Source organism: Stegastes partitus, unplaced genomic scaffold (genome assembly GCF_000690725.1).
Source record: "Stegastes partitus isolate 25-593 unplaced genomic scaffold, Stegastes_partitus-1.0.2 Scaffold32, whole genome shotgun sequence".
NCBI classification, from domain to species: domain Eukaryota; kingdom Metazoa; phylum Chordata; class Actinopteri; family Pomacentridae; genus Stegastes; species Stegastes partitus.
In genome coordinates, this window is record NW_007577763.1 from 136,557 (window position 1) to 160,426 (window position 23,870).

Genomic DNA, 23,870 nt, shown 5'->3' on the forward strand with positions numbered 1-23,870 from the left:
ACAGCCGGGCTAGAGCTCATTTCAATCATCCTCTCGTGAGCGCCGTCAAGCTGCGCAGACGCACTGAGGCCGAGTTTTCTGGTGCCTACAAAATAAAAGCCCTGTAGATTGTGGGCTCTTGCAGCCTGGACAGTCAACCTGCTGAAAGACTTTGACTTTGTTTGTAGATGAAACAGAGAAATGCACTCTGCTTTAACTCATGTACAGTTTCTAAACGTGCACACTAGTGCTGTGGAAGTGCAGGTTTTACGCTGGTTTAAGAACCAGAGCATTATACAAAGAAAAAAAACATTGTTTTCTGTTTTACAATAAAAACCCTAAATCTTTCAAACAATGTCCAAAATTAACAAGCAACTTCAAAACAAATAATATTCCTAAATGTGGTTTAAAAACTAACAACAAACATTTAAATCATGATAAATACCAGCTACTTTGGTCCTCCATATGTCCACCTTTGTTTTAATTTACTTCCATGAGCCTCACATAGAATCTGTGACTTTCTCAGTTAGTTCATGACTGAGTCCCATGTGCTGTTTCATGTAAATCTCACGTTTAAAGAGGACTTAAACTCACAATGGGATTTAAATCTGGTGAACAAGAGTAGTTGGCTGCCTGGGCCGGAGCAGTGTCCTGTGTAAATATCATGTGTTCCTGAATGCTGCAGACTATTTCTTGTACTGCTGCTTAAAGGAAGCGTCCTCCTCCAGCTCGCTGTCCACGAATCCAGCACAGGTCAAGAGCAACTCTCATTTCTGTCCAAAACGCCTTTGAACATCAATCTTTAGGTTTTTTTTTTGGTCCATTCTTGTCATTTTTGCTTGTGTTTTGAACCTAATATCGGCTTTGATTTAACTTTTCTCGCTTTACCAATGCCTCTGAGAACTCTGCACCTTGTGCTCCTGCAGATTCTACGCAGGTTGCAGTCCTGGAAGATGATGCACTTGAGGCTGAAGGCTTCATTCTTCACAGTTTTTTAATGCTAATTTGGGGCCTTTTCTCTAAAAGCATTTCAGGGACCCTGTTGACCTCCACTGATACCTGAGGACTTTGACCACTACAATCATCTTGCATAGCTCACAAAGTCATTGGAGACTTTCTGTCATGCCACTGTCTGAGCTTGTCTATTGTAGCAGCAGCAAAAACACACCTGACAGGACGTCATGCTCCCTGTAAGCCACGCCCATTTAGTCAAGTCCACCTGGAAGTGATTCCCTCCAGCTAATGCTGAGCCTGAACATGGTTTGACATCCTATTGACCAAACTACAGACTTGTCAGATTATCGTGTGTACACAGTCTTTCACAGTTTTTAAACTGACTTCTTAAATGGAGTAAAGATTGGGAAGCAGGTTGAAAAGGAAGTGGTTCAGCCCTCCAACCCTTGACCTTCTGCGACCTCAGCTTCTTCCTTCAACGCCTTCCTCCCTCCTTCCATCATGCCCACACTGCGCTCCTGGCTTTGCTTTATTTTGAAAGACGCCAGTCGGAGGCGGCGGTGTCCTCTGCGCTGCCTGACTTGCTCTCAGGTCCGCTCAGCTGCAGCAGTACAGACGAGAAACCATGGAGCGCAACAAGACGCGTTGGAGAGACTCACCGAGCGGACGGGACAAGTGCCAGTTTCAGATCTGTTTGTAAGTCACTTTGAGCTACACGGAGCGGATCTGGGAACAGCTGCAGGTGGACGCTGAGTTTTTTTCCAAGCGTGCGTAAATTGACTGGAGAGGTCTGGGAGAGAATAACGTTGGAGTGAGCAGCAGCGACCAAAGGCGCAAAGGAGTTGTAGAAGAGAAAGCGAGCGGCTGCTGGATGGAAATGATTTCTATCTTGTTCTTTCACACACATCTCGACAGTTCTGGGAACATGTCGTGTGCTGCGTAAAATCCCCGATTTTTATTTTTTTATTTTGTATTTTTTTAAAAGTGTCAGATGCCATTACAAGGAACAGTTACTTTTCTTTAGGAAACTGTGAGCGGAGCTGAGATTTCTGTGCAGAGGGAGGCGCTGAGCTTAAAGTGAGAAGCAGTCACCGAACCGTCAGGAGCCATGGTGAAGTTTCACAACTCAGACCTATGGATCGCCTGGATGGTCATTTTCTGCATGGAGGGTGAGTTGTATCTCTGAAACTTGTGACTCCAACTACAAGCGCTCACACTGCTTCATCATCATCAACAACAACAGCAACAATAATAATAATGATGATGGGAAGTTCAGGAGAAAAACGGCTTACAGATTTGGCATCACGTGAACAAATGGTTCTGACAATACGTCTGCATCAGTAATGCTAAAACAGATGTATGTGGAATTAAATTGTGCCACCGGCTCAACCTCTCCAAGAGCGCGTGCCACAGCCATTTGATCCCCTCCTTAATACTGTGTTTGGATCAGACAGAACAATCCGCATGTCCACAAAAAACATCAACTAAAGCACAGATTTAGGTTGACTTTTACGAGTCGCCATGTCGACTCTTCCCAGAGCGCTTCTGATTGTGCACATCTTCTGCGTTCTGCGCGTCTCACACAACACCAGGTCTACAATCTATAAATCTACAGATGTTTAACACCACGGTCCTGCCGGTGATATAAACGTGGTACCGTGGCCTGGTGGGAGTGCCGGTGATTTGAAATAGAAACGCAGCCGGCGGTGGGAGGGCTGCGCCGGTAATCCGTCCGATTAACAAGTGTGGTGAGCAGGCAGCACAGGAGAGGAGGCAACCCCGAAGGAAAACCAGCACATTTCTGTAGTTCTCCTGTGGGAATCAGACTTTGTGAGGAAACAGCACGTCTGGTGACCTCAGATACTCCTGAGTCCAGAGCTGCTGTCCGGCGGTGTTGTGATGCCAGTTCAGAGTCTGACACACTTCAGGCTGACCAACCTGGAATAAAAAGCTTCAGCCTGCAGGGAGCACAGTGCAAAACTTACAAAAAGATAGATAATAATTACAAAAGATTACTGGCTTCCATCACTAAATGAGTCTCATTTGTGGTTAAATGTTTTTATGCAAATGTGCTGTTGGATAAAGTTGGTTCAACACTTTGCTGTGACTGCAGCTGTTAGTTTAGATCAAATAATCCACAACTTTCCCTTCACATAATGTACAGCTGCTTAAGTGGTGGAGCAGAGCAGTGCAGGAGTGTCTGAATGTGGACCAGGTCCCCTCAGAGCCTCATCTCAGGACACAAAGCTTTTCCACTGAACCATACAGACACACTGGCCTGACATGTGACAGCTCGGACAGAGTGAGATTGAATCTGGCCCTGATTGGCCAGGTGTTTCACTCCGCTGCTCGCTCATTTAGCCCAACGCCTCTGCAGCGAGCGGCTGTGTGGCGTCTTGTCAGCTTCACTCAGGGTCACGCACGGCAAGAAAACAAGATCTGATTTTCTCCCAGTCCGTGTGTTTGTCTGGTAAAATGGTTCGAGATGAGAGCAGTGGATTGTGGTCACTCCTCCTTTTTTCCTCCCCAAAGTGATCACATGTCTCTGTGAGGCGGAGGGCCGTGGCTTCGCACTCAGTGAAGGTTTCAGTCCACATGACTGGAGGAGCAGAGTGAGCTCAGCAGCTCTATTAACAAGACAACTGGCTCTGGAGGAAGCTGCACTGGCTGGACAGTATTTCTTCTCTGCTCCTGTGTCTTAGTGCGGAGCTGCCAGTGTTGCTATAAATAAATTCTGATGCAGCAAAGTCGGTATTGATTGTGGTTGCTTGTTTTGGCTGTGTGTACTGACCTCCACTTTTTGCATGTCAGACATTGTCACTAGATTGATCAGATCAGTTCAGATCAATTGTTAGCGGACTCTTGATTGTTTTGGGTTGTGACACGATGAGACCAGACTTGTTTACCTCCATGTTCATTTCTGGCTTCACGTAAAAAAAAAAAAAAGTAGTTCCTGGCGTTAATGCAGCTGAGAAGAGAAGTGAAAAGAGGAAAGTTTGGAAAAACAGAAAACTGTCAGCGACAGATGGAAGTGTGTTGGACAGGCGTCAGTCACGGCCCGGTTGGTGGCAGGACCTCCGTACTCAGCGCTGTTAGAGGACATGTCACGGCCCTCTCAGCCTTCACATCCACATGAATATTGTATCTTCTCCTCTCAGCAAACGGGCGTCTTGCTGCTGCAGTGAAGACAAGTTGTGTAGTTCGGATCTGCAGCGCTGACAGCATTTGACCAAAGTGTCCAAAAGTGACAACAATGACCAGCAGAGGCTCTACGCTAATAAACTGATTGGTTCAGCTATCGTCACCCGCGGCAACACAACAGCAGAGCTGTTCACAATGCCCCGGTTCAGTGATCACCCAGAACAACCCTCCAGGGTGGGGCAGGGGCCGATCCGGGGGTTCAGTCAGTTCAGCAGATTAAATGGGAGCGGAGGTGGTGGCTCTGAACTTTTCAACCGCTTCTGTTTGTTTTGGTGTCTGCATAACGGATCTTATGGAACATTTTACATTTGCATACACAGAAAGGTCCGGATTAGCCTCCAGGCTTCCATCCCGCTGTCCGCATGTTTGGAATAAAGAGTCCAGTGTGAACAAAGAGCACTGGAGCGTAAAAAAATAAAAAGGACAACATGGAGGGTTTCTGAGCTCATTGACATTCAGGGCATTCGTGCTGCATCAAAGCTGAACTTAGACCAATTCTCTTCTCCTCTTCCTCTGTGAGCTTGTTAACCTTTGAGGCTCCCGGTGTGAAATTACACATCAAGCTGCTGTTTTGTATGTTGTGGTTGCTGATTTATTTTAGTTCAGTTTGTCTCTAAAGTAAGACTTCCACGTCGCCGTCGCGCCGGGTTCACATCACGGGTCAGAGTGGTTTTCTCAGGCAAAGACACTGACCCATGTCACACATTCACCCAATAAATCTGCATCTATTCTCAGAAACTGCAAATATATCAGAATGGACAGCAGGCGCAATAAAAAACACACGCAGAGCCGATCTATAAAACCATGTTTACTGGGATGTTTCTGTAGAACCTGCATTGTTTTACTGAGTTGGAATATTTATTTTTTTTATTATTTACTGAAAGAGAGAAGAGGTGGCACAGCCCAGCTCAGCACCTTTAACACGCTTCGTTTTAGTAACCACAGGTGATCTTGCACTGATTTTTTTTTTTTGGTAATGCAATGCAACTAGCGCCTAACTCAGAACACGCCTCTCCTCCTGCTAATGCAGAGTGCGTACGATTTAAAAAAACAAAAAAAAAAACCCCGTCTGTGTCAGTTTCATCTGATAAGTAGTGTTTTTTTTCCCCCCTCCTCTTTCCGCCTGCTGCTAAAAAGGAGCAGCTGGAACAAGAGTGTTGGACAGATGGAACTTTCCACCTCGATTATTTTTCTCACTAAAAATAGCCTCTCAAAAAATTAAAAGACCTCTGGGACCGCTTGCAAAGTGCATGTGCGTGTGTGCGTGCGTTTGAGCGACAGAGGCGCAGAGAACTTCAGACGACGTGGTCCTCAGATGATGGCAGCAGCGGCCATCCTGGGAGTGTAAATGAATAAATGATGGGCAGATATTTGGAGGAGAGAGAGCTCAGCGTTCGCCCGGTCCCTCGGTCTCTTAAGCACACATTAAACTGGGCCCCAAAGAGTCCACAGGCTGCTCTGCTGCACGGCAGTTGGCCAAGCATCTGGGGCAAACATCTGATGTGGTCAGCCCACAGAAGTCGGGAGGTTTGGATGTTTGGGGGCTTTGAGGTTTTGGATTTGGTTGTACCTTTAATCAGAGTGGCAAATGAGGGAGAACATGAGTAAATTATGAGCGTGTAGGGAGCAGGGTGACGGCGCTGTTGATGCGGCAGCGGAGCCGCTTGTGGTTTAACTGCATTTGGGTTAGATGACGAACGGTGGCGTTGGGAAACAGAGTGTCACTTATTAAAACTGAAGCTTGTTTGGAGGCAGTCGCTGCGCTTGTCAAACTGGCTTTCAGTTCAGGGTTTGTCATTTAAAACGTGTAATGTGGCAAACAGTTGCTTTGCTGCTGCTACATCAGTCTGCGCAGAGGAACTGTGAAGCTTTTATTTTACGACGTGAGACACTTCGCGAGTGAATGGAAGCCGTGCTGCAGTAATATGAGCAGGAACCAGTTTTATCTCTGTGCTTCAACCACAGGATCGATGCTCGCAGCAGCCAGATCTTCTCTCTGTGGATTAAGTGTGATAATTGCACTGTTGTGGAAGCTGATGTTAGTTAAGAATCTGCAAAAGGAAACTCTGCTTTAAAACTCAAGGGTGGAGTGAACCACTGTGGTCCTGTAACGTGCTCTGTATGTTTGGGTACAGAAGGATGATATCGATCAAAGAAATGAAAAAAATCCACGACTAGATCACAAAACATAATTGAATCTACACACTTTAAGGGTACATAAGAGTATCTTGGTCTGTAACACACTGTGACAGGTTGTTCAGATGGGAGGATCTTGTAATCTTGTAGCTTGATTTTCTGTGTGTGTGTGTGTGTGTGTGTGTGTGCGTGTGTGTGTGTGCGTGCGCATGTGGTGAGCCCTGGGCTTATACATATTTAAAGTGGATGTCTTCCTCGTGTCGTGGCACCCTGAAGATGCTCTCCCTGAAATGAGCAGTTTTGCTATGCTGGCTCTTGGCGTCTGACAGGGCCTTTGCTGACAGGACTTGAACATCACATCAGGAGATGTTGAGTACATGCAGATATGACATTAAGGTGACCACGTTCACTCTTACAAAACCCCAGAGGTTTGAACAGTGTCACATGGAGAGCTGAGCCTCTGCGGTCACAACATCTGCCATTTTAAACACACAGTTCTCGCTTGTGCTCAGTGATTGTTCCAGGAGCTCCGAACAAGCAAAGGAAGTGCAAAAAAAAAAAACTCTGTTGAATCCAGTAAATCGGAGCAAAGTCATGCGTGTAAGTCAGCGCTCTAAGCTGCAGTCATAAAGCGGGGCTTTCCACAGACGATGATCTAACAGAAGAAGCACTGTGTTTCTGACTTGCACGCTCTTTCATGGGATCCTGTGCAGTAATATCACAAAAACACTCTTAAATTTATGTAACCTTTCTTTTCTTTATTGAGCAGTAGTTGTAGCATTTAGAAGGCTGCACTCACTGCTATAAAATAAAGATCTTTCCTCTATTTATCCTCATAAAGCGGATAAAAACAATGCTGCTCTCTTTGTCTCGAAAACGTTTGCTCAAACTTTCACGGCCGTAGTCAATGTTAATTGACGTATAATTCACAAAAGCCCTCCCACACCATTCACTTCCCTGTGTGTGATGTATTGCAGCTTTCACTCAGCGACTGCAAAGGAGTCGTTAAGTTGATCTCTGTATTACCAAGAATAGTTGCCGTGTTTGTCTCTGTGAGCCTTTATGAGCTCCGATCAATGGCCAAGGAAATGCTCCTGTGCACACATTATTCCCACAAGTGTGCGCTAACAGGCGGCGTGTTTGTTGCTCTGGCCCTCTTATTCCCCAGGCAAATAAATTACAGTCGATCCCAAAGGATCAAGGTTTCCCTTGGACTGTAATGACCTCATCACTTTGATCCACCAATCACAAATCTCCAGGTGCCAGACAGTCAGATTGTCTCTGAGGTTCATTAGGCAGATGGCCGCTCTGCACCGAGCTCACTTTTGTCTGCTCAGCTGTTTATTCTTGGTCCTGTACAGAGTAAATGTGCAACTTGGTAAGTTGCACCTTCTCTAAATGAACTGACTAAAGAGTATATTTAGGCAGCAGCAGTAGCAGCAGGCTCGCCCTCACTGCACAGCTGAATTAGCACAGACGGCACTAGTGGCTATTGTTTGTAATTAAACCCTTTAATGACTTCATTTCCACCCCAGAATTGGTCATTAATTCATTCAAACAACCAACATGAGCTCAGTAATTTCTTAAATCGTCCACCCACTAATCATGATTTCTCCTCACCGTGATGCAGTCGAGAAAATGCACTCAGAAAAACACACAAGTGATGTCAGAAGAAACACAACAACGAACCTCACAGACAATCTGAAGTACAGCAACATGTCTGAGTCCAAGATCGAATGAGACGGTGTTAAACAGGAGTGTTAGCAATGAGTGTGTTTAAGGGATGAAGTGTAAGAACAGAGAACTGAGTGTGAAGAGTGCCGAACTGTGTTACCAAATAAGTGATCAGATGCTAAGCTAATGACAAACTCACCGCGTATATGGGCCAGAGGTGAAGCATCTATTAGAAATGTGTGGGAAAGCAGCAGTAGATGTGTGGAGGGGGAGACGTTGAATACAATCTAAATAGGCATGACAGAGACTTTAGTTGGTGATCGCTTCAGATGGAGATCAGTGGTGGAGACCGTCCGGACCAGGAGACCGGAGGATGCTCACCAACTCTTTGCTGAACATCACTGGAGTTCTCAACATTCTTCCGCTGGAGTAGTCATGACGGAGCTGCAGACTGACTGAAGAGGAACAGCAGAACCCTTTTCTGTGTTCTGCTTGAAGAAAAACTAGTTACTAGTTTTGAGCCAACTTGTACCTGCTTGATACCCACCAGATCCAGTTAGCATGGATGAGATCCGGAAGCACAATGAGGTGTTACGTTTCTCACCTGAGCAGACTTCAGAGCACCAGTGATTAGTGTCTGACAACAGGAAAACCACACAGCTCCTCTGAGGGAGGCAGGCGGTCGATTCCCAGCGATGGTGGCTGCTGCGTTTCCAGCAGGCCCAGAGCAGCGCTGCACGTTCAGCTGTGGGTGGTTTTGGGTCAGAGCTTCCTGATACGAGTGTGTCCTGAAGCAAGGACTATTTATAGGTATTTTCAGCTGTACTCCCTGGAGTACAGTGGCCTTGCATCACTAATTTGAAATTGATTGTTAATTGATCCACACAATGACTAAATGACCTTAGAGCACTTGATGAACCCGGGGGGGCTGGACTGGCTGGTGTCACACTGAGGGATGCTGCAGATCCTGTGGCCTGCTTGGAGTGCACAGTGGTCCGTTCGGTTGTCTTGACTAGATAATTGCACAGGCTCCAAAAATAAACTGTGGATAATTTCATATGCTGGATGAATATAATTTGGTAAATTGCATACCGTTGCACTCGACGGGCTCTTCTGTAATGGCTACCTCTAATGCTAGGTGCTTGGCTCAGAGCAACCACTGAATCACTTCTCTCCTGTGAGTTTTTTAAAAGCCTCTGAGGGTCAGGGATCTCAGACATGATGTGGTTTATAAAAAGCTGGAAAATTATCCAGCATCTGCGAGCGTCTTGCTGCTGCTGTACATACAGTCATTCCTCTGTGCTTTAAGAAAGATCAATTCCAGCGAAATTCCTTTGCCGCTTTATCTTTCAAGGTGAATGAATCTTGCCTGTTTGGGAGCGATGGGCATGAACTGAACTTAAACCCTGTGCTTGTTGTCCTGACACTCAGTGAAGCTACGCTGCTAATGGAGTGAAAATGCAGAATACTGCAAAGAGAGGAGCGGAACAAAGTGAAAAAGGGACAGATTCTCCTGCATTAAATATGCCCAGGGCTTTTCTCCACCATAGGTAATTCATAAACTGGCTTTTGGGGTAAAACACTGCTGTTTTATTCCTGCATGTCTCTAATTCAGCTTCTTTACTCTCAAACTGTATGAGCATGTGGCTTGAAAATCCCAAAAACAAAGTTACACTTGAATTAAATGTGTTCTAGTTTTACTAAGACCTGGGAACATGCTAACGCTGCTGAACATAGCAGGTCTAAAGTAAAGCTGTATGGTCTCGCTTTAAGAACAAAATAAAATCAGTGTTTAAATGACCTGTAATTAATAAAATAGTCAGGAGCCTGAACCATTCTAGATTTTAAGGGCTGGTCTTTGGAACAAAGATCAATACATACAGTATGTTAAGGTAAGTTGAAAATCAAATGATGGCATCAGTGGTTATTACAGTCTGTATTAAAAAAAAGAAAAGTTTTAAAATCAGAAGGAAGGCAAATGTTGAAATGATCGGCCACATAGTCGATGTGTAAACTGTGATTCATGCTTAAGACAAACACTGACGTCTGGGTTCAGCTCTCCCTTTGGAAACTGGTCCGTAGCTGCTGCATTTCTAAAGTGCTTCTATCCAAAGTGCAGTTTGGGTTTCATTGGGTCATTTGGACGGAGAGTGTGTCGGGTTGAACCGGTAGCAGTGGAGCTGCTCTGCCTGCCGAGCTCAGCGGAGGCTGGAAGAGCAGCCTGATGGCCGCCGCTGAGGCTTCAGGAAGCCCAGTTGTTCAGTGCAGACTACATTTCTCTGACTGGGACGGATTGAGCTGCTTCTGTTTTGTTTTTTGGTTTTTTTTACAGATGAAGAAGGTTTTGTTTTGGTCGCTGGTCGTCCTGTTTTTACTTTGTCACAGTGTTTTGATGGCTAAATATCACCATCACTGATGCAGAGGGCTGTCAAAGCAAAGACAGCAAGACCTGAGTGGGAATAAACTCAATGCTGCTTTTAAATCTCTGGACGAGCTGTATTGTGTGCAGCCTCTTCCTCTAAGTTCTGGCATCGCACGTCATGAGCCACCACAGTGCTATTGTCTGTTCAGTAAGGACACCGAAATGAGACATCCCTGCAGGAGTGGAAGGTGAGCTCTGGATGTGACACACTTTGGCACTCAGTAAATGTGTGTTAACTGCCTGGATCGCTCCCTGTAGGAACGGTTGTGCAGCAGCTCTCCGTAGTTTCATTATAGGCCCCTGTTTTGTTCGCTGCCCTGGAGCCTCAGTCCCTCCACCAGCGTGATTCTTCTGCTCGCTCTCCTCCAGCTTCTCGCCTCTCTTTATCATGACCTATATCCCTCTACATTCCTCTTCATCCTCCTTTACATTCGCCTGTTTTCCAATTTCCCTGTCTTTTGCAGTTCCTCTTCCTCTCTGCTTTCACACAGTCACATCTCCCTCCTCGCCTCTGTTGCTCTGTCCTCCCACACACTCTGTCGACGCACAAACGACTTTCCAGGGATGAGGATGAGACTGAAAAGTGGTCCCCGGTTGTTCTGTCCTTGCAATCAACGAATGAGCATGTCAAATCTGATCCGTGTGAACAGCCAGGAAGAATGGCGCATTAGGCACCGAGTGAGAATGAAGGAGAGAGAGATCCCATCTGTGCATTGTTACAGCAGACTTCACCCTCACATCGACTCTGTTGTCTCCCTCAGAGCAGGAGGGGGCACCAGGTGGGACTCTGACAAAGTGTGGAGCAGACACTTTTACACAGTTTATGCATGCGCGCGCAGACACACACACACACACACACACACACACACACACACACACATACCTTTGCAGTGCGTGCACATGCCGACACAAACATATAGAGAAACCCTGTTAGTTGCCCATATGTGTGCATACAGGCATGGACACACACACACACACACACACCTGAGGCCTACAACAACTTCACACAGAATTACTCACAGTTTGTATGTCACAGTCTTATCCTACTGAGGATGACTGATGTTTGCGTTGCGGCCTCACAGTCAGTTTTTTTTGTCACCGAGCTCATGCAGCTCAGCAGAACTTCCTGTGAATGGAGGCTAATGATGAAGACCAGTGAGCACTCCAGAGGCTCCCTGGGTTGATGTGCACTTGTCCCAGTGGTAGGACCTGCAACTTTCCTGTTGTGGAACGAATGATTTAACTCTTTCAGTGTTTTTTTCTTTGCCAGTAAAATGTTGGAAATCAAATGAACAAATCAACGAATGAAATGTAATCAAGTCTAAAACTGCAATTTGTAGGATCCTGCTGAACTGTAGCTCCATTTTTTTTATTGTGTGCAACAGCGTATTGTACATGTCTGTGCTATGCTTTGGGGAAGGATTTAAACAAAAGGCAGGGGAGGACAGTTAGCAGCTAGACAAATGTTCCTCTGCGTAGTCAGAGTCGTGTTCTGTTGTAGAGGTCCCAGACTTGTTCCATCGTCTGACAACAGAAACATGTCAGTGAGAACAGCTCTGTTGGGAACGTGGCTGTACTGAAACAGCGTATATGTAACAGCAGAAAGACAGAGAAGAGCAAACGGACGTCAGCACTGGCTGAAGCACAAGGCGACATGAAAACACAGTGACCCACACGCTCCTGGTTTATTTAATTACTCCTAAAGTTTCACCATCTTCCTTCAGCGTCACTACAACGCTCTGAGGGCGTACAGTCACAGCTAATGGCAACTTTAGCCAGATTAGCTGTGCAGTGTGCTCTTTCCTCACTTTAACATTTTCTGAGCTGCTCAGTTCAGCTTGATGATGCTTTAGCCACTAAAACTCGCTGGGACTGGATGTTTAACTTTTGAGGTCAGATGAAGAAGAGGAGGTGACCTCTGTGTGCCTACACCCGGTGAGAGCTGCTTCTCATGGCGTACATGTAGGCGGTTTGGTTCAACAACAATATAAAGGGCAGTGATATCGGGGGGCACCATATGTCGCAGTGCCCCTTCAACCCTTAATCCATGCCTCTACTGTCTTAATCTGGCTGCCCTGCCTGACAGCCTGGTGGTGGTGGTGGTGGTGGTGGGTGGGGGGAACACGGTCCGGTACGCTGCACACTGCTTTGTGTTTGAAATGCACTCGATATGCAAATCCACTTGGCCTCAGATAGTCGTAGTGTCAGAATATGAGAGGCCAAATTCACCATCGCCCACACACGAACACACCGACATACCCACCCACCCACCCACCCTGATCCTCCAGCCCACCCTCCCCCAGGCATTAGCATCACAGACTGAGCTGATAATGCCAGATCGTAGCGCTGTCATACACACTCTGTTTGTCCACTGTACTACAGAAAACCTTTTAAGCAGATCGCCGCTACTGGAGGAGCTTTAAATAGGCGTCACACAATAATGGAGTATTGGTCCTCATGGCATGGACAGTGTCACGAGCCGACGCTGGTTTTATTATGACACCTCATAAATACAGATAATAGCTGTGTGATTAAAGGAGACCACTCCAGGACTCTTGCAGAAAACTGACACTGAGTGCTAATGAGCCCACATGCCAGCGATAGCGACTGGCGAGATGGGTTGCTGGTTAATACACTAACACAGCCGCTGTAGGATCGCTTTGGCTCACGGCATTGTCCTTCTTGTTCACAAAAGGCTTTTGTCACCTCAAGGCTAACGCCGTGTCTCATTAAACGTTTTGCGTCGACTGTCACAAGTTTGAACCTTTTTCATTTCTCAACAGAGAAAGACATTAAAAAAAAACAAAACACCTTGCAAATATATGTAAATAAAAGAAATCAATTCAATGGATAATGAAACTTCAATAAACAGAAAGTAGACAGCTGTCAGGGCGGCAGCATGAGAGGAGAACGTACGAAGCACTTATTAAAAGGTAGAATTGATTCTGTCTATTTCGTCTGATGATTTGGTGTAATGTTCAACTGTACGTTAAAAAAAAGAGGATATTGATTATATAAGCTCCAACTTTCCCAACTGAAATAAAACTGTTTTACTATAATTGTACTGAAACAAACACTTGAATGTGTCACCTCACTCTGGAACTACAAAAACAGAAAAGCTGATCAGCATGTGCTCCTTTATTCTGTAATATGGAGCCCAAAGTTTATTAAAACATAAATAAACCTTTGATGTGGTACGTCTGCACGCAGCGTTCTTCCTCCATGTAATGCCTATTGAGTCCCTTTTGAAGTTTTCCCCTTTTATTGCTTTCGACGTTTAATCACGGCCAATTGGACTTTTTGGACAACAGTTTACAAAAAACATGTTTTTATGAAAAGAGAAAACTTCTGGAGGCGGTGAACACTTTTCGAGGCACAGTTCCTTCTTCCCTCTGAGCTGTGTTTGCTCTGAATTAAACTCTCTTTGTGGCGTTCGTGTGCCTGAGGAGGCCGTGACTGACTCTGATGAGCCGCGGCTGCTGATCCCTGCAGCTCGCCGGCTAAGAGGTGATTTGTGAATATGGAACAATGTGTAAACTATTGAGCAAAGGTCCAAATCATCTGCTAAGACGGACTTTGCTACAGATTATGTCTGTCATTTGGTTGTTGACCCTGCTTATAGATTATAGATCGCTTTGGCTTTATCTGATCAGTTCAATGGCACACGAGCAAGAAGTCACATGTGAACAGAGAAGCATGCAGGCAGTCGCAGGAGGACACAGGAAAGCTTTGTTCTCACCAAAATGTGATTCACCTTCCATCACTTTTTCTCTTTGTTGCTCCGTAAGCAAGTCTTTGCACAGTTTCTGTTGTAGAAAAATGAATTATGAGAATCGTTTAAGACGCATTGGTTGCAGCCTCGGAGATTTTTATTATCTCCTGGAGGAACACATCTCGACAGACAGACGCCAGATCCGAACCCTTCCTCCGGAGCACGAGTTTTAAAGTACAGGCAGCGCCGTGGAGACGGGATCACTGTGACCTCTTGTTCTGGTGATCACGGATGCTAGACAGCTGATTTCTTGGAAAAGAAAAGTGAGCTATAGCGGCGCCCCATAAATTGAACATTTCTGAATAGAAGCGTACATTACAGACTACGTAGCTGTTAGCGTCAAAATACATCAGATGATGTTACCACCTGTAAGACAGTTGCTCAATTACCATTCCAAGACAGAATGGAGAGAGCCTACAGCATTTATACAGCGTCCAGATATAACAGTATAACATATAACGCTGTCATTTAACTGTGTTTATATTAGCTTGAGGTCGTACTAGATGCTCCTTATCATACGCCCTCCGTTGTCCACGCACCTCCTCCACTTAGTAAATTGTACATATGGAAATCTTTGTATTCTATTCTTTTTTTCCTGTTTGCTTTTTTACTTCTTATTTTTAGGTTTTTTTTGTATATTCTTATAGAATTATTTATTGTGATGAAACAGTTTCCCTTGTGGGTCAGTAAAGTTTATCTGAGTCTTAGTCACCTCTGTTCCGTTTGCACTGCGTCCTTCAGTCTCCTTGTCCTCTGTTCTTTACAACAGAATGAGTAAGATCCAAAATGGAAACAGGTAGCATGAAATGAGGGAGAGACTGAGAGCTGTGCACACCACTGCGAGGTTGTCCTGAATCATCCTCAGGGTTCCACCGGGTCCTCGGGGTGTATTGGATCCCACAAACACTGCTCATGTGCAGCTTCCCCCCACAATCCTTCTCCGACGGATGGGTTTGACGCAACACTGCAAAATGCCCACAACAATGAGCACCATTATTACCACAATACCAATGTTCATTCCCAATGCACCCCATCGCCCCAACATTTTCTCAGAATCATCCCACACATCCCTGCCAGCGTTCTCCTTCAGCTCATGAAGGCTCAGTGTACTGCAGAGAAACGTCCAGAGTGATCGCTGACCGGAGGTCAAGTCAGCTCCTCCCTCTAAGCATGTCTCAGCATGTGAACGCAGCACCAGGTAAACCACAACGTACAGTTTGTTGTGTCAAGACAAGCTCAGACAAAACCACACTCTGGAGTCAGATGTGTTGAATCAGAGGAAGGCGAGGAGCAACAAAAAAGGCGGCGCTCCACACGGCTCTGAAAGGCTGGTTCCTGTGTTGGTACTTTTTAAATTAAAGGAAGAGAAGAGAGTGTGTCTTCCCTGTGATAAGTAGTGGATGGGATTTGAAGATTTTCACACAGGTTTATCTTCCCGGAGGGGCTGGTGGTTCTAAAGATATGTAGCTTGCTAGGATGTGCTCTGCTGCTTGCTAATTTCCTCTGATTGTGGGTGACAGTCTGCCAGCCAGCACCCTGTGATTGAAAATGGTGACAGGGTACATGAGGGATGGTGAGATCAGATAAATATGATTGTGTGAGCTTGTTTACTATTTATATGCAGGCGGAAGCTATTTGAAATGAGATGCGGTGCGAAGTGGGAGCCACTGAAGGGGTCGAAGCGTGTGCAGCGCGATCAAACTCTCTGAAGCACAACTTTGTCTGAGGAGAAAAATATTTTCCACGCTAGTGATTGGTGGCCTCAGAATCTTGGCACGAAAGAACATGAATGTTGATAAAACAGCATCATATCAGAAAATGTCATATTTAGATGTTTCAAAAGTTAGTTCTGGTTATGTGTGTTTTTAGGTTGCCAGAATTAGTGAAATGATATTAAAATATGTGAATATCTTGGATTCATAGCGTTGCTCCTGATTTGACTGCTCAGGGCTGGATTCCTGCTTTATGTGTCAGATGGGTTGAATTAGGAGCTTTTTGGAGCTTCAAGCTGAATTACAACATGTGTGCAGCAATTAGTTCTTGTTAGCATTTATGCAATTAGAAGAAAAATGGTTCAAAGAACAAACCAAACATATGAACGTATGTGTAAATCCCAGTTATGGCCCTGAGCCTTCTTACAGCGAACATGTCCAGGAGTCAAAGCTGGCGGATGTGAAAACAGAGGACAACAGGTCATGTGAATTTTGCAAAGTTCAGAATTTATCGTGTTTCTTTTCATGTTTGTTTCGTATTCGTGGTAATTTATGTTCCTACTTGGATCTGGCTTCTGTTTTTCTTTACCGCTGTGCTGTCAGCCTGTGTGTCTGTGCTGGCCTCATCATTTATGCATGACACAATAATAAAACCAATAATCATAAATCATTAATGAAATGATTATGAATGTAATTTGTCAGTTCAACATGCAGTCTGTTCTGTGTTCGTTCACAGGCCGGTTCTGTAAATGGGGCACAGAGTGTTTACCATAAACTGTACATGAGAGACTGACTGAGCCTTCGGGTCTGAAGCATGAAGCCGATGCAGAAGTGCCTCGCGTGCATTCTGTCTAACAGCCAACAGGGGGCGACTCCTCTGGTTCTGATTGTACAGACACTTATGAGTAAAGAATCCGATGTCTTAGGTGATGCGTTACCTCAGTACACATGTTCCTTAATGACTTTAGGGTGTCTGTCACTGATGTAAAGACTTCTTGACTGCAGCATGATGCTCAATCAGTAAATGATGGTCCCATGTGGAGGGAAACAGACGATGAACCAGGGTCTGTTATAGGCTGGTCACTCCTGGATCACTGTGGACTGTTGAGATCCATCCTCTCACATGGCATTCTGGTAGCAAGGTGTTGCGTTTCAAGAGACAGGATGTTGCATTGCCAGCTAGCTGCCTGCACCTCATTAGCATAAGCTAGCCTTGACTCCAGCTGTATGCAATGGAGCCAGAGCTAGCGGACGTCTACTGCCTCACGAAGCTTTCGTAAAACGTTTAAACTAGCTTTGTTGGACTAAATTGAGAACAGATTCAGCTCATTTCTTGCCTCAAAGAAATACGTTTCGCTGAACTGTTTTCATAATAAAAAATAAAGTTTGTGACTGAGCCGCCATGTTGGTTCAACGCCTCGACAGGACTGAAAGTAAAACAGCTGTCATGTGACCTGCTGGTGACGCCTGTCTGTGGACACGTAGCATAAAACACATTCAATGTAAAAATACACAGAGATCCGAGTGGTCGGAGAGGGTGGCGGTACGATTATGTCCGGCTGTTTCTACAAATGGAGTCTCCTGTGGTTATTTGTTTATTGTCAAGGCCTCCCATATACATACACACACATATTAATACACACACTCACACATGCCAAGATGTACACATCCGCACAATGTCAAACAATCCAATTAGCTGCCATCCAGTCAATTGGGGTAATTACCCAGAGACTATTAAGTCGTTTTCTCCCTGTGCACTATCACAACTGTAATTATGGCAAAGCAACAATGATGTGCAATTACAGTTCAGTGTCATCGCTCCATAGTGACGTGATGTCGGTAAAGATGGCAGAGGGAGGGCCGGGATGATGGAGAATCACTCTCTATAACATTAACACGGATAGAAATTGCATTGCGGAGCAGAGGGGAGCTCAGCCAGCGAGCAGGACCGGAGTATCCTCAGAGGGAGCCCGAGTCACAGTCTGACTCTTCATAAACATATCTCATAATCAATGGCAGAATATCAAGTGATCCATCTTCTCCGGCGTGTAAACGGTTGACATTTTCCCTTTATTAAAGCTGTGAGATGAAACGCAGGGTTTTAACGATGACATGGGATGATCAATGACTCCATTGTGTTCGGCTGGAGGGTACTTGAATAACGTGGGGCATTGTCCCATTTTAGAACGATTTCTCCGTGTTTAGACGATGATTTCCCCATTGGAATTTGGGTTTCCAATAGCCAGAGCTGAATGTGTGGCTCTGCCTCTTTTGTGCATTGTAAATAAGTAGAATGGAGCTGCGTAGCACTCTGGGAGCAGCAGTGTAGACGGAGGGAGATGCAGCATGTCTTCATTACTGTACCACTGGGTGACGAGAGGCGTGGAGATGTGTGCTGCTTATTAGAGCACAATGGAAAAAATTACTCTTTGTTAAAATGAGGATCGTGTAGAATAGCAGGGCCCAGTGAGACGCCATCAGCGAGCCTGGACGGCCGCACGAGACTCCACTGTTACAATAACACAGTGCTCACATAAAACCTCATGAATGCGGGTTGCGTGGAGGAGCCAGAGCAGGAGCAGATTACAGCACCGCCGTGCACAGCGGGAAGGAAAAATATGACACCAAATTTAATTAATCCTTGTTTAAATTAAGATGAAAGATGAATGCCGTGCAGATGAGATGAGGCGTACATGATGCGGCGTTTCATAGCTGCTGATCGCAGCATCGAGGCACCGGGAGGAGCCGGGTGGTGGGCTCAGGGCTGAACTCTTAAAGAACGTAATAGAGACAATAACGGGCCGTTAGACTGTAGATGGGAGGTAAGAGTGAAGCTGAGAGAGTAAATCGGCAGTATAGACGGATTTCACACTTGATTTAGCCGTCAGTCTGATGCAGAACTCAGCACAGAGCCAGACAGAGCTCGGTGGTCTTCAGCCTGCAGCCCTGTCTCCTACAAATAGCCTTTATGCACCACTAATGTCTGTTGCCAGCTATGTTGAAGGAAACCAAGTAGCTTTCAGTATTATATTAGGTGGGAGTGTTTCCTCTTCCAGCAGCAATGTGTTGGGTTCTTCTGTGGAGCTCATAAGCAGGTGGTCTCCTGGATGGTGCATTGACCCTGGAGGTCTTTATCCTGAGGCTCACAGGTCGTTGGGATCATGCAGTAAACTGTTGACGCTGTTGGCTTCAGTGCCCTTCATAAAGACCACGATCTTTCCTAACCAAGTGCACAGAGTACCTAAGCACAGCCTCAGTTCCTCAGTCAGTGTGTGTAGACATCATCGGGGAAACACAGTAATGTCAGAAAACACAACTGAACTTCACTTGCTCAGCTTTGTCTCTTATATTTTGCATTTTGACTCTGCAAAGCCTAAATACAGTCTGCTGTCAGGTTACATACTACTCACATGCTGTATTAATTACCAGAAATATCAGTTAATCCAGGCTCCTCATTATGTTGCATAGAAAACGCAATCCAGGTGCAATTATGTGTCTTCAGAATGTATTTTGTCTCACAATTTAATCATACAGAGATGTAATTTATTGGAGACAGAGTTTCCTGGTTAGCTACGTGAATATGTCACGTAGATGGCTTCGTCTGAGATGGCAGCACAGCTTCACCCTGGTCTCACTCCAGCTGGTCACAAACTGATGCAACCTATGATGTCTTTCAACATAATCACGTTGTTTTGTGTCTAAATCCAACCAAACCTCCAATTAGCATCATCTCACCGTAAAAACAATACTTTTTTTTTTTTTTACAATAAATAAATCACATATTTTTGTGTTTAATTAGCTAAGCTGTTCTCTTTGGGACACATTAGCTGCTTTGCAAGTTAAACTTTTTTTTTTTTTTTTTTACAAAATAGTTTAAAGTGCAGACATTATTTAGATTCAATGAGTTGTTATAATAATGTTCTTAACAGCATCAACTTAATATTATGCTTAACTTAAATTTCCATATCAGTTGATTTAAAACTAAAGTTGAGGAAACTTAAAAAAAAACTGTCTGGATCATCTCATTTTTCTTCACTTTGAGTCAGGATTTCAGCTTCCTTCCCCTACATGAGCAGACTGGTCATTAAAACACCTTCAGTTGTCGAGGAAAAGCAGTTTGTTGGTTAAACATAATTTCATTTTGTCGTCACAACTCAAAAACTCTGATGCAAACTGTTGTGTTAATTCCCAGACATCATGTTTCAGAGTTTGGAGAGCTGAGCTCTGAAACAGGAAACACTGAGACTGAAGTCGATCTGAAAGTTGAACTGAGCGGCTGAGCGGCTGCTGTTGTGACCTCAGACCATCCCGGTTATCTGTTTAATGTGAGCCTGAATCAGTTTCTGCTCTCTCTGCTGTACTCTACACCTGTTTGCTCTGTGCCATCCCTGGTCTTTTGTGTTGCCTTCAACAACCCAAACACTTGATTTCCTGCTTTTCATCTTCTTCCTTCCCTCCCACCCCAGTGACTTGTGAGTGGAAATAATAAAACAGATCATTATTTTTGTAGTTAATTTGCACTGTGTTTCTCTCCTTAGCCTGGTGGAGACTCAGGTGGGCATGAATATTAATAGCTTCCCTCGTTGGTGACGTTAGCTGAATCACACATGCGCCTCTTAATGCTCAGATGGTGTTTTATGTTCGTTAGACATCACGCTCGGCACCTTCAGTCGCTGTACAGCATGAAGCTGAAGAGGAAAATCTCAGCTGCAGTCGTGTGTTCATGCCTGTTTTCTGTCATGAGGAGTGTTTGTCCTCTGCTATCTGTTGCTAACACTGTCCTCCATCACTTTCATCACTCCTCTAAATCATCCTGCTCTTTAACGTGAATGTCAAACAGTGTTTCTTTCTCCCTTTTCTCTCTATTTCTCTGCATGTATCCCTGTGACCAATCTCTCTCTCTCTCTCTTTCTTCATTGAAAGGCTTGTATATGCTGCCTGAAAGCTTTGTGGGGTCCTAAATGCTAAATGCCAGTCTGTCTCTGCCAGGCGCCCGCTTAATGCTGGTCTCCTTGGTGATGAGACCAGCAATCAGGCCGCTCTGCAGCAGACACTGAGGGGTTTGTGATGGAGTGTGCATGTTTGTGTGGCTGTGTGTGTGTGTGTTTGTGCCAGTGTACAGTAGATCTGTGTGTGTGTGTGTTTTACCGTCTCTCTGTGAGGAGACGTGTGTACTGTACGAGAAACATGGATTCACTCGCTCATTATCATGTGAATGCGTTATGCCTCCCGTGCCAAACAAGGGCGCCCCTGTTCTCCCTGCCAGGCCTCCAGCGCCACATTGGCCAGGCCCAACGTGGTGCACTTCTTCGCTGGCACAGTGCACCAGGAGTTTAGCTCCACAGACTCTGCTGTTGGCCTCGTCTCCGTGCAGTCCATCTGTACTGGCATCTCAGCAGCCGGCGAGGACTCAGTCTGTGGGAACGAGATGGGAGGACTTCATTCAGAAACATTTAATGACTGATGGAGGGCTCCTTGTGATAGAATCCTGACTTTTAAGTAAGGCAAGATGGTGTGATGTGCAGAATAGCATTCTGATTATTAAATCAACATAGAAGAGCTGAGAGAAATACCTTAGAGAGGCAAACAGCTCGACATCCATCAGCTTATATGAGTTATTGGGTTTTTCTAATCGGTTAAAGGTTTTTTTTATTGATACTTTAAAACTTGAAATACTGATGTTAATATAAATACTTTGCAATGAAAAAGCAACCGTGAAAATATTCTTGAGCTCATAGTTAAAAGGTCATCTGTAGTTTTTCATTAAAGTTGTGTTTCAGGGTGTTTTTATTATTAAATGACTGCTGTAGATATGCATGATGCATTTTTATTTGTGAATTTCAAAACAAGCAGAGAAGAGGAGCTCGACTGTTTGTTCCTTCTCTGTATAAAGTCAGTGAGTTTTCCGGCTGCAGGTCAATCGTCGGCTGTCCTTAACTCGACAGCATCACCATGTATGGACAAAAAGAGTTGAACAACTACCTCCTCTCTGCTGCCCTCTGTTTCATAAAGTCGCCAGGCCGGTAGTTCTGGCTCGGTTCCGCACCGGCCTTGGCTGCCCCCTCAGCTGATTGGCAGGTGACTGAGCTCATCGTTCCTGGCAGGCGGACAGGCCAAACATGACGTCCATCATATCTGTCCGTCTGCACAGCGGTCGGGTTTGGAGTCTCGTCGCTGTGCTCAGGTGGCCGTGGCGACGGCGAGGAGCCCAGCATCAGTCCTGTCTGTCATAAAGCCTGGCTGGACAGAAGGGCTCTGCAGCAGGACGCTCCTCAGTGTCAGCCCGGCTTTACTCACCTTTACATCAGGAGAGGCAGAGGAAACATCAGAGACGTGGTGCATCACGTCTGTTATCCCAAAACCCACCAGCGGGCTTATGAGGCATGTTGTCTTTAAAGAAAATCACTCAAATTACAGCGTTTTCTGAGCCAGAAACTGTAAACGGAGAGATCCATGTGATTTTGGCCACCTGTGATGTTGGTTCAAACACACAGCAGGACACGTGATAGTTCATCAAAATCACTTGTTTCATTTAAAATAAAGTCTTTGTATTACCAAGATTCTGTAAGACTGGTGATTCTGGTGAACTGGGTCGACCTGCAGGCCAATAAGAGACCAGTATGGATAGACATAATAAAGTAAATAGTAAAATACTGCTTTACATCTAACCATGACTCTGCTGTTTCCATAGAGGTTATATTCAGAGAACAATGAGCCCACAGTGAGAAAGAAAATGTGACAGGAGCAACAAACTGCTTGGTGTCCAGAGGATAAACCTGCTTTTAGCTCGTGTAGATGTCTGTGAAGGAATCAAGACCAACTGAGGTGAAGTGAGCTACAGCTGTACATCTTTAGGGGTTTCCAATAGAAAATGAAAATATTTTTTTTAACTAAGACAAAATCTTAATTGTCTCTAAAAAGAGCCAATGAAGCAGACTCATTAAAGCCCATGGAGCTGATTCTGCATTCCTTAATCATTTCCCAGGATGGTCTAACAGGAGGAGAGCTGCAGGAGGACTTCCTGAGATCAAGCCGAGGCTCAGACTAGAACCACCCAGCAGATGGCCTTTGCCATCATCATCATCAGCCCACTAATACTCAGTCCGCCTACGTCGGAGCCGGGTTTCTAGATGCTGTTGGGTTATTGATTGGACTGACAGACTAATTCTTTGATGCATAGGCGTCGAGTTAGAGGTCAGCCCTGTGGTCTGAGCTCTCACATCTCACTGGGACCAATTTAAAGACCAGAGTGGCCGAAAGTCCTCACAGCGAGACTTCTCCATTCATGCAGACCTGTGAAGCTGTGTGCTGTGGCAGGTACATACAGGTATATACGGAGGATTTATATGCACGTTTCTTCATGCATGTGTATGTGTTCTGTCCTAAAGTGCTTGTGCAAGCAACACTGAGATGCTCCGAACTGCATCTGTGAGCAATTGCGTGCGGCTCACACACACCTATTATGTTAGTATGTGAGCACAAACGAGACGGATGCATTTACCCAGAAAACGGCTCCACTGTGCCCTCATGTTTTATGAAGGCCACAAGCTACTGTCTGTGGTCTGAACTCAGGTGGAGGTGGACTGAGTGTCTGAAGTGGGCTTTTAAGAGCTAAAGCCCTCCAGGAATAGCAAGGAGTAACACACAGAGTCAGCCTCGAGGCTTGTGGTTTGATCATCTAGATAACGTGATTACGTTTCATCCAGGATGTTGACAGAGGATGCCTGACCAATAGCGCGACTACAAACACATTTCAAAGTGAGTCCTAGATAGTCTCTCTGCTTCATAAACAAGTTATTTTTATTTCAGGACTTAATAGGATTTGAACACAGTTCGGACATCAGAAGCCTTCTGAGAGAACATTGAAGTCTCGTTTGTAGATTTTTACCTGCTTTATTTCAGCTTAAATCAAAGATTTTCTACCTACCTTACAGTCAGGATAACACCTTATTTTGGTGTTCAGGCTGATTTGGGGGGATGCCTGATTGAGAGAATGTAAAAATAATCTGGCTACCTCAAC

At 45.1% G+C, this 23,870-nt stretch overlaps 1 protein-coding gene across 1 annotated transcript in view; it reads left to right on the forward strand.

Moving 5' to 3' along the window:
- Positions 1-1,578: 1,578 nt before the first annotated feature.
- Positions 1,579-23,870, forward strand: part of igsf11 (immunoglobulin superfamily member 11) — a 102,852-nt gene continuing 80,560 nt past the window's right edge. The window contains exon 1 of the mRNA XM_008299922.1: positions 1,579-2,102. Within this exon, the coding sequence (XP_008298144.1) occupies positions 2,042-2,102 (61 nt within the window). The 5' untranslated portion in view covers positions 1,579-2,041. The remainder of the gene's footprint in view (positions 2,103-23,870) is intronic.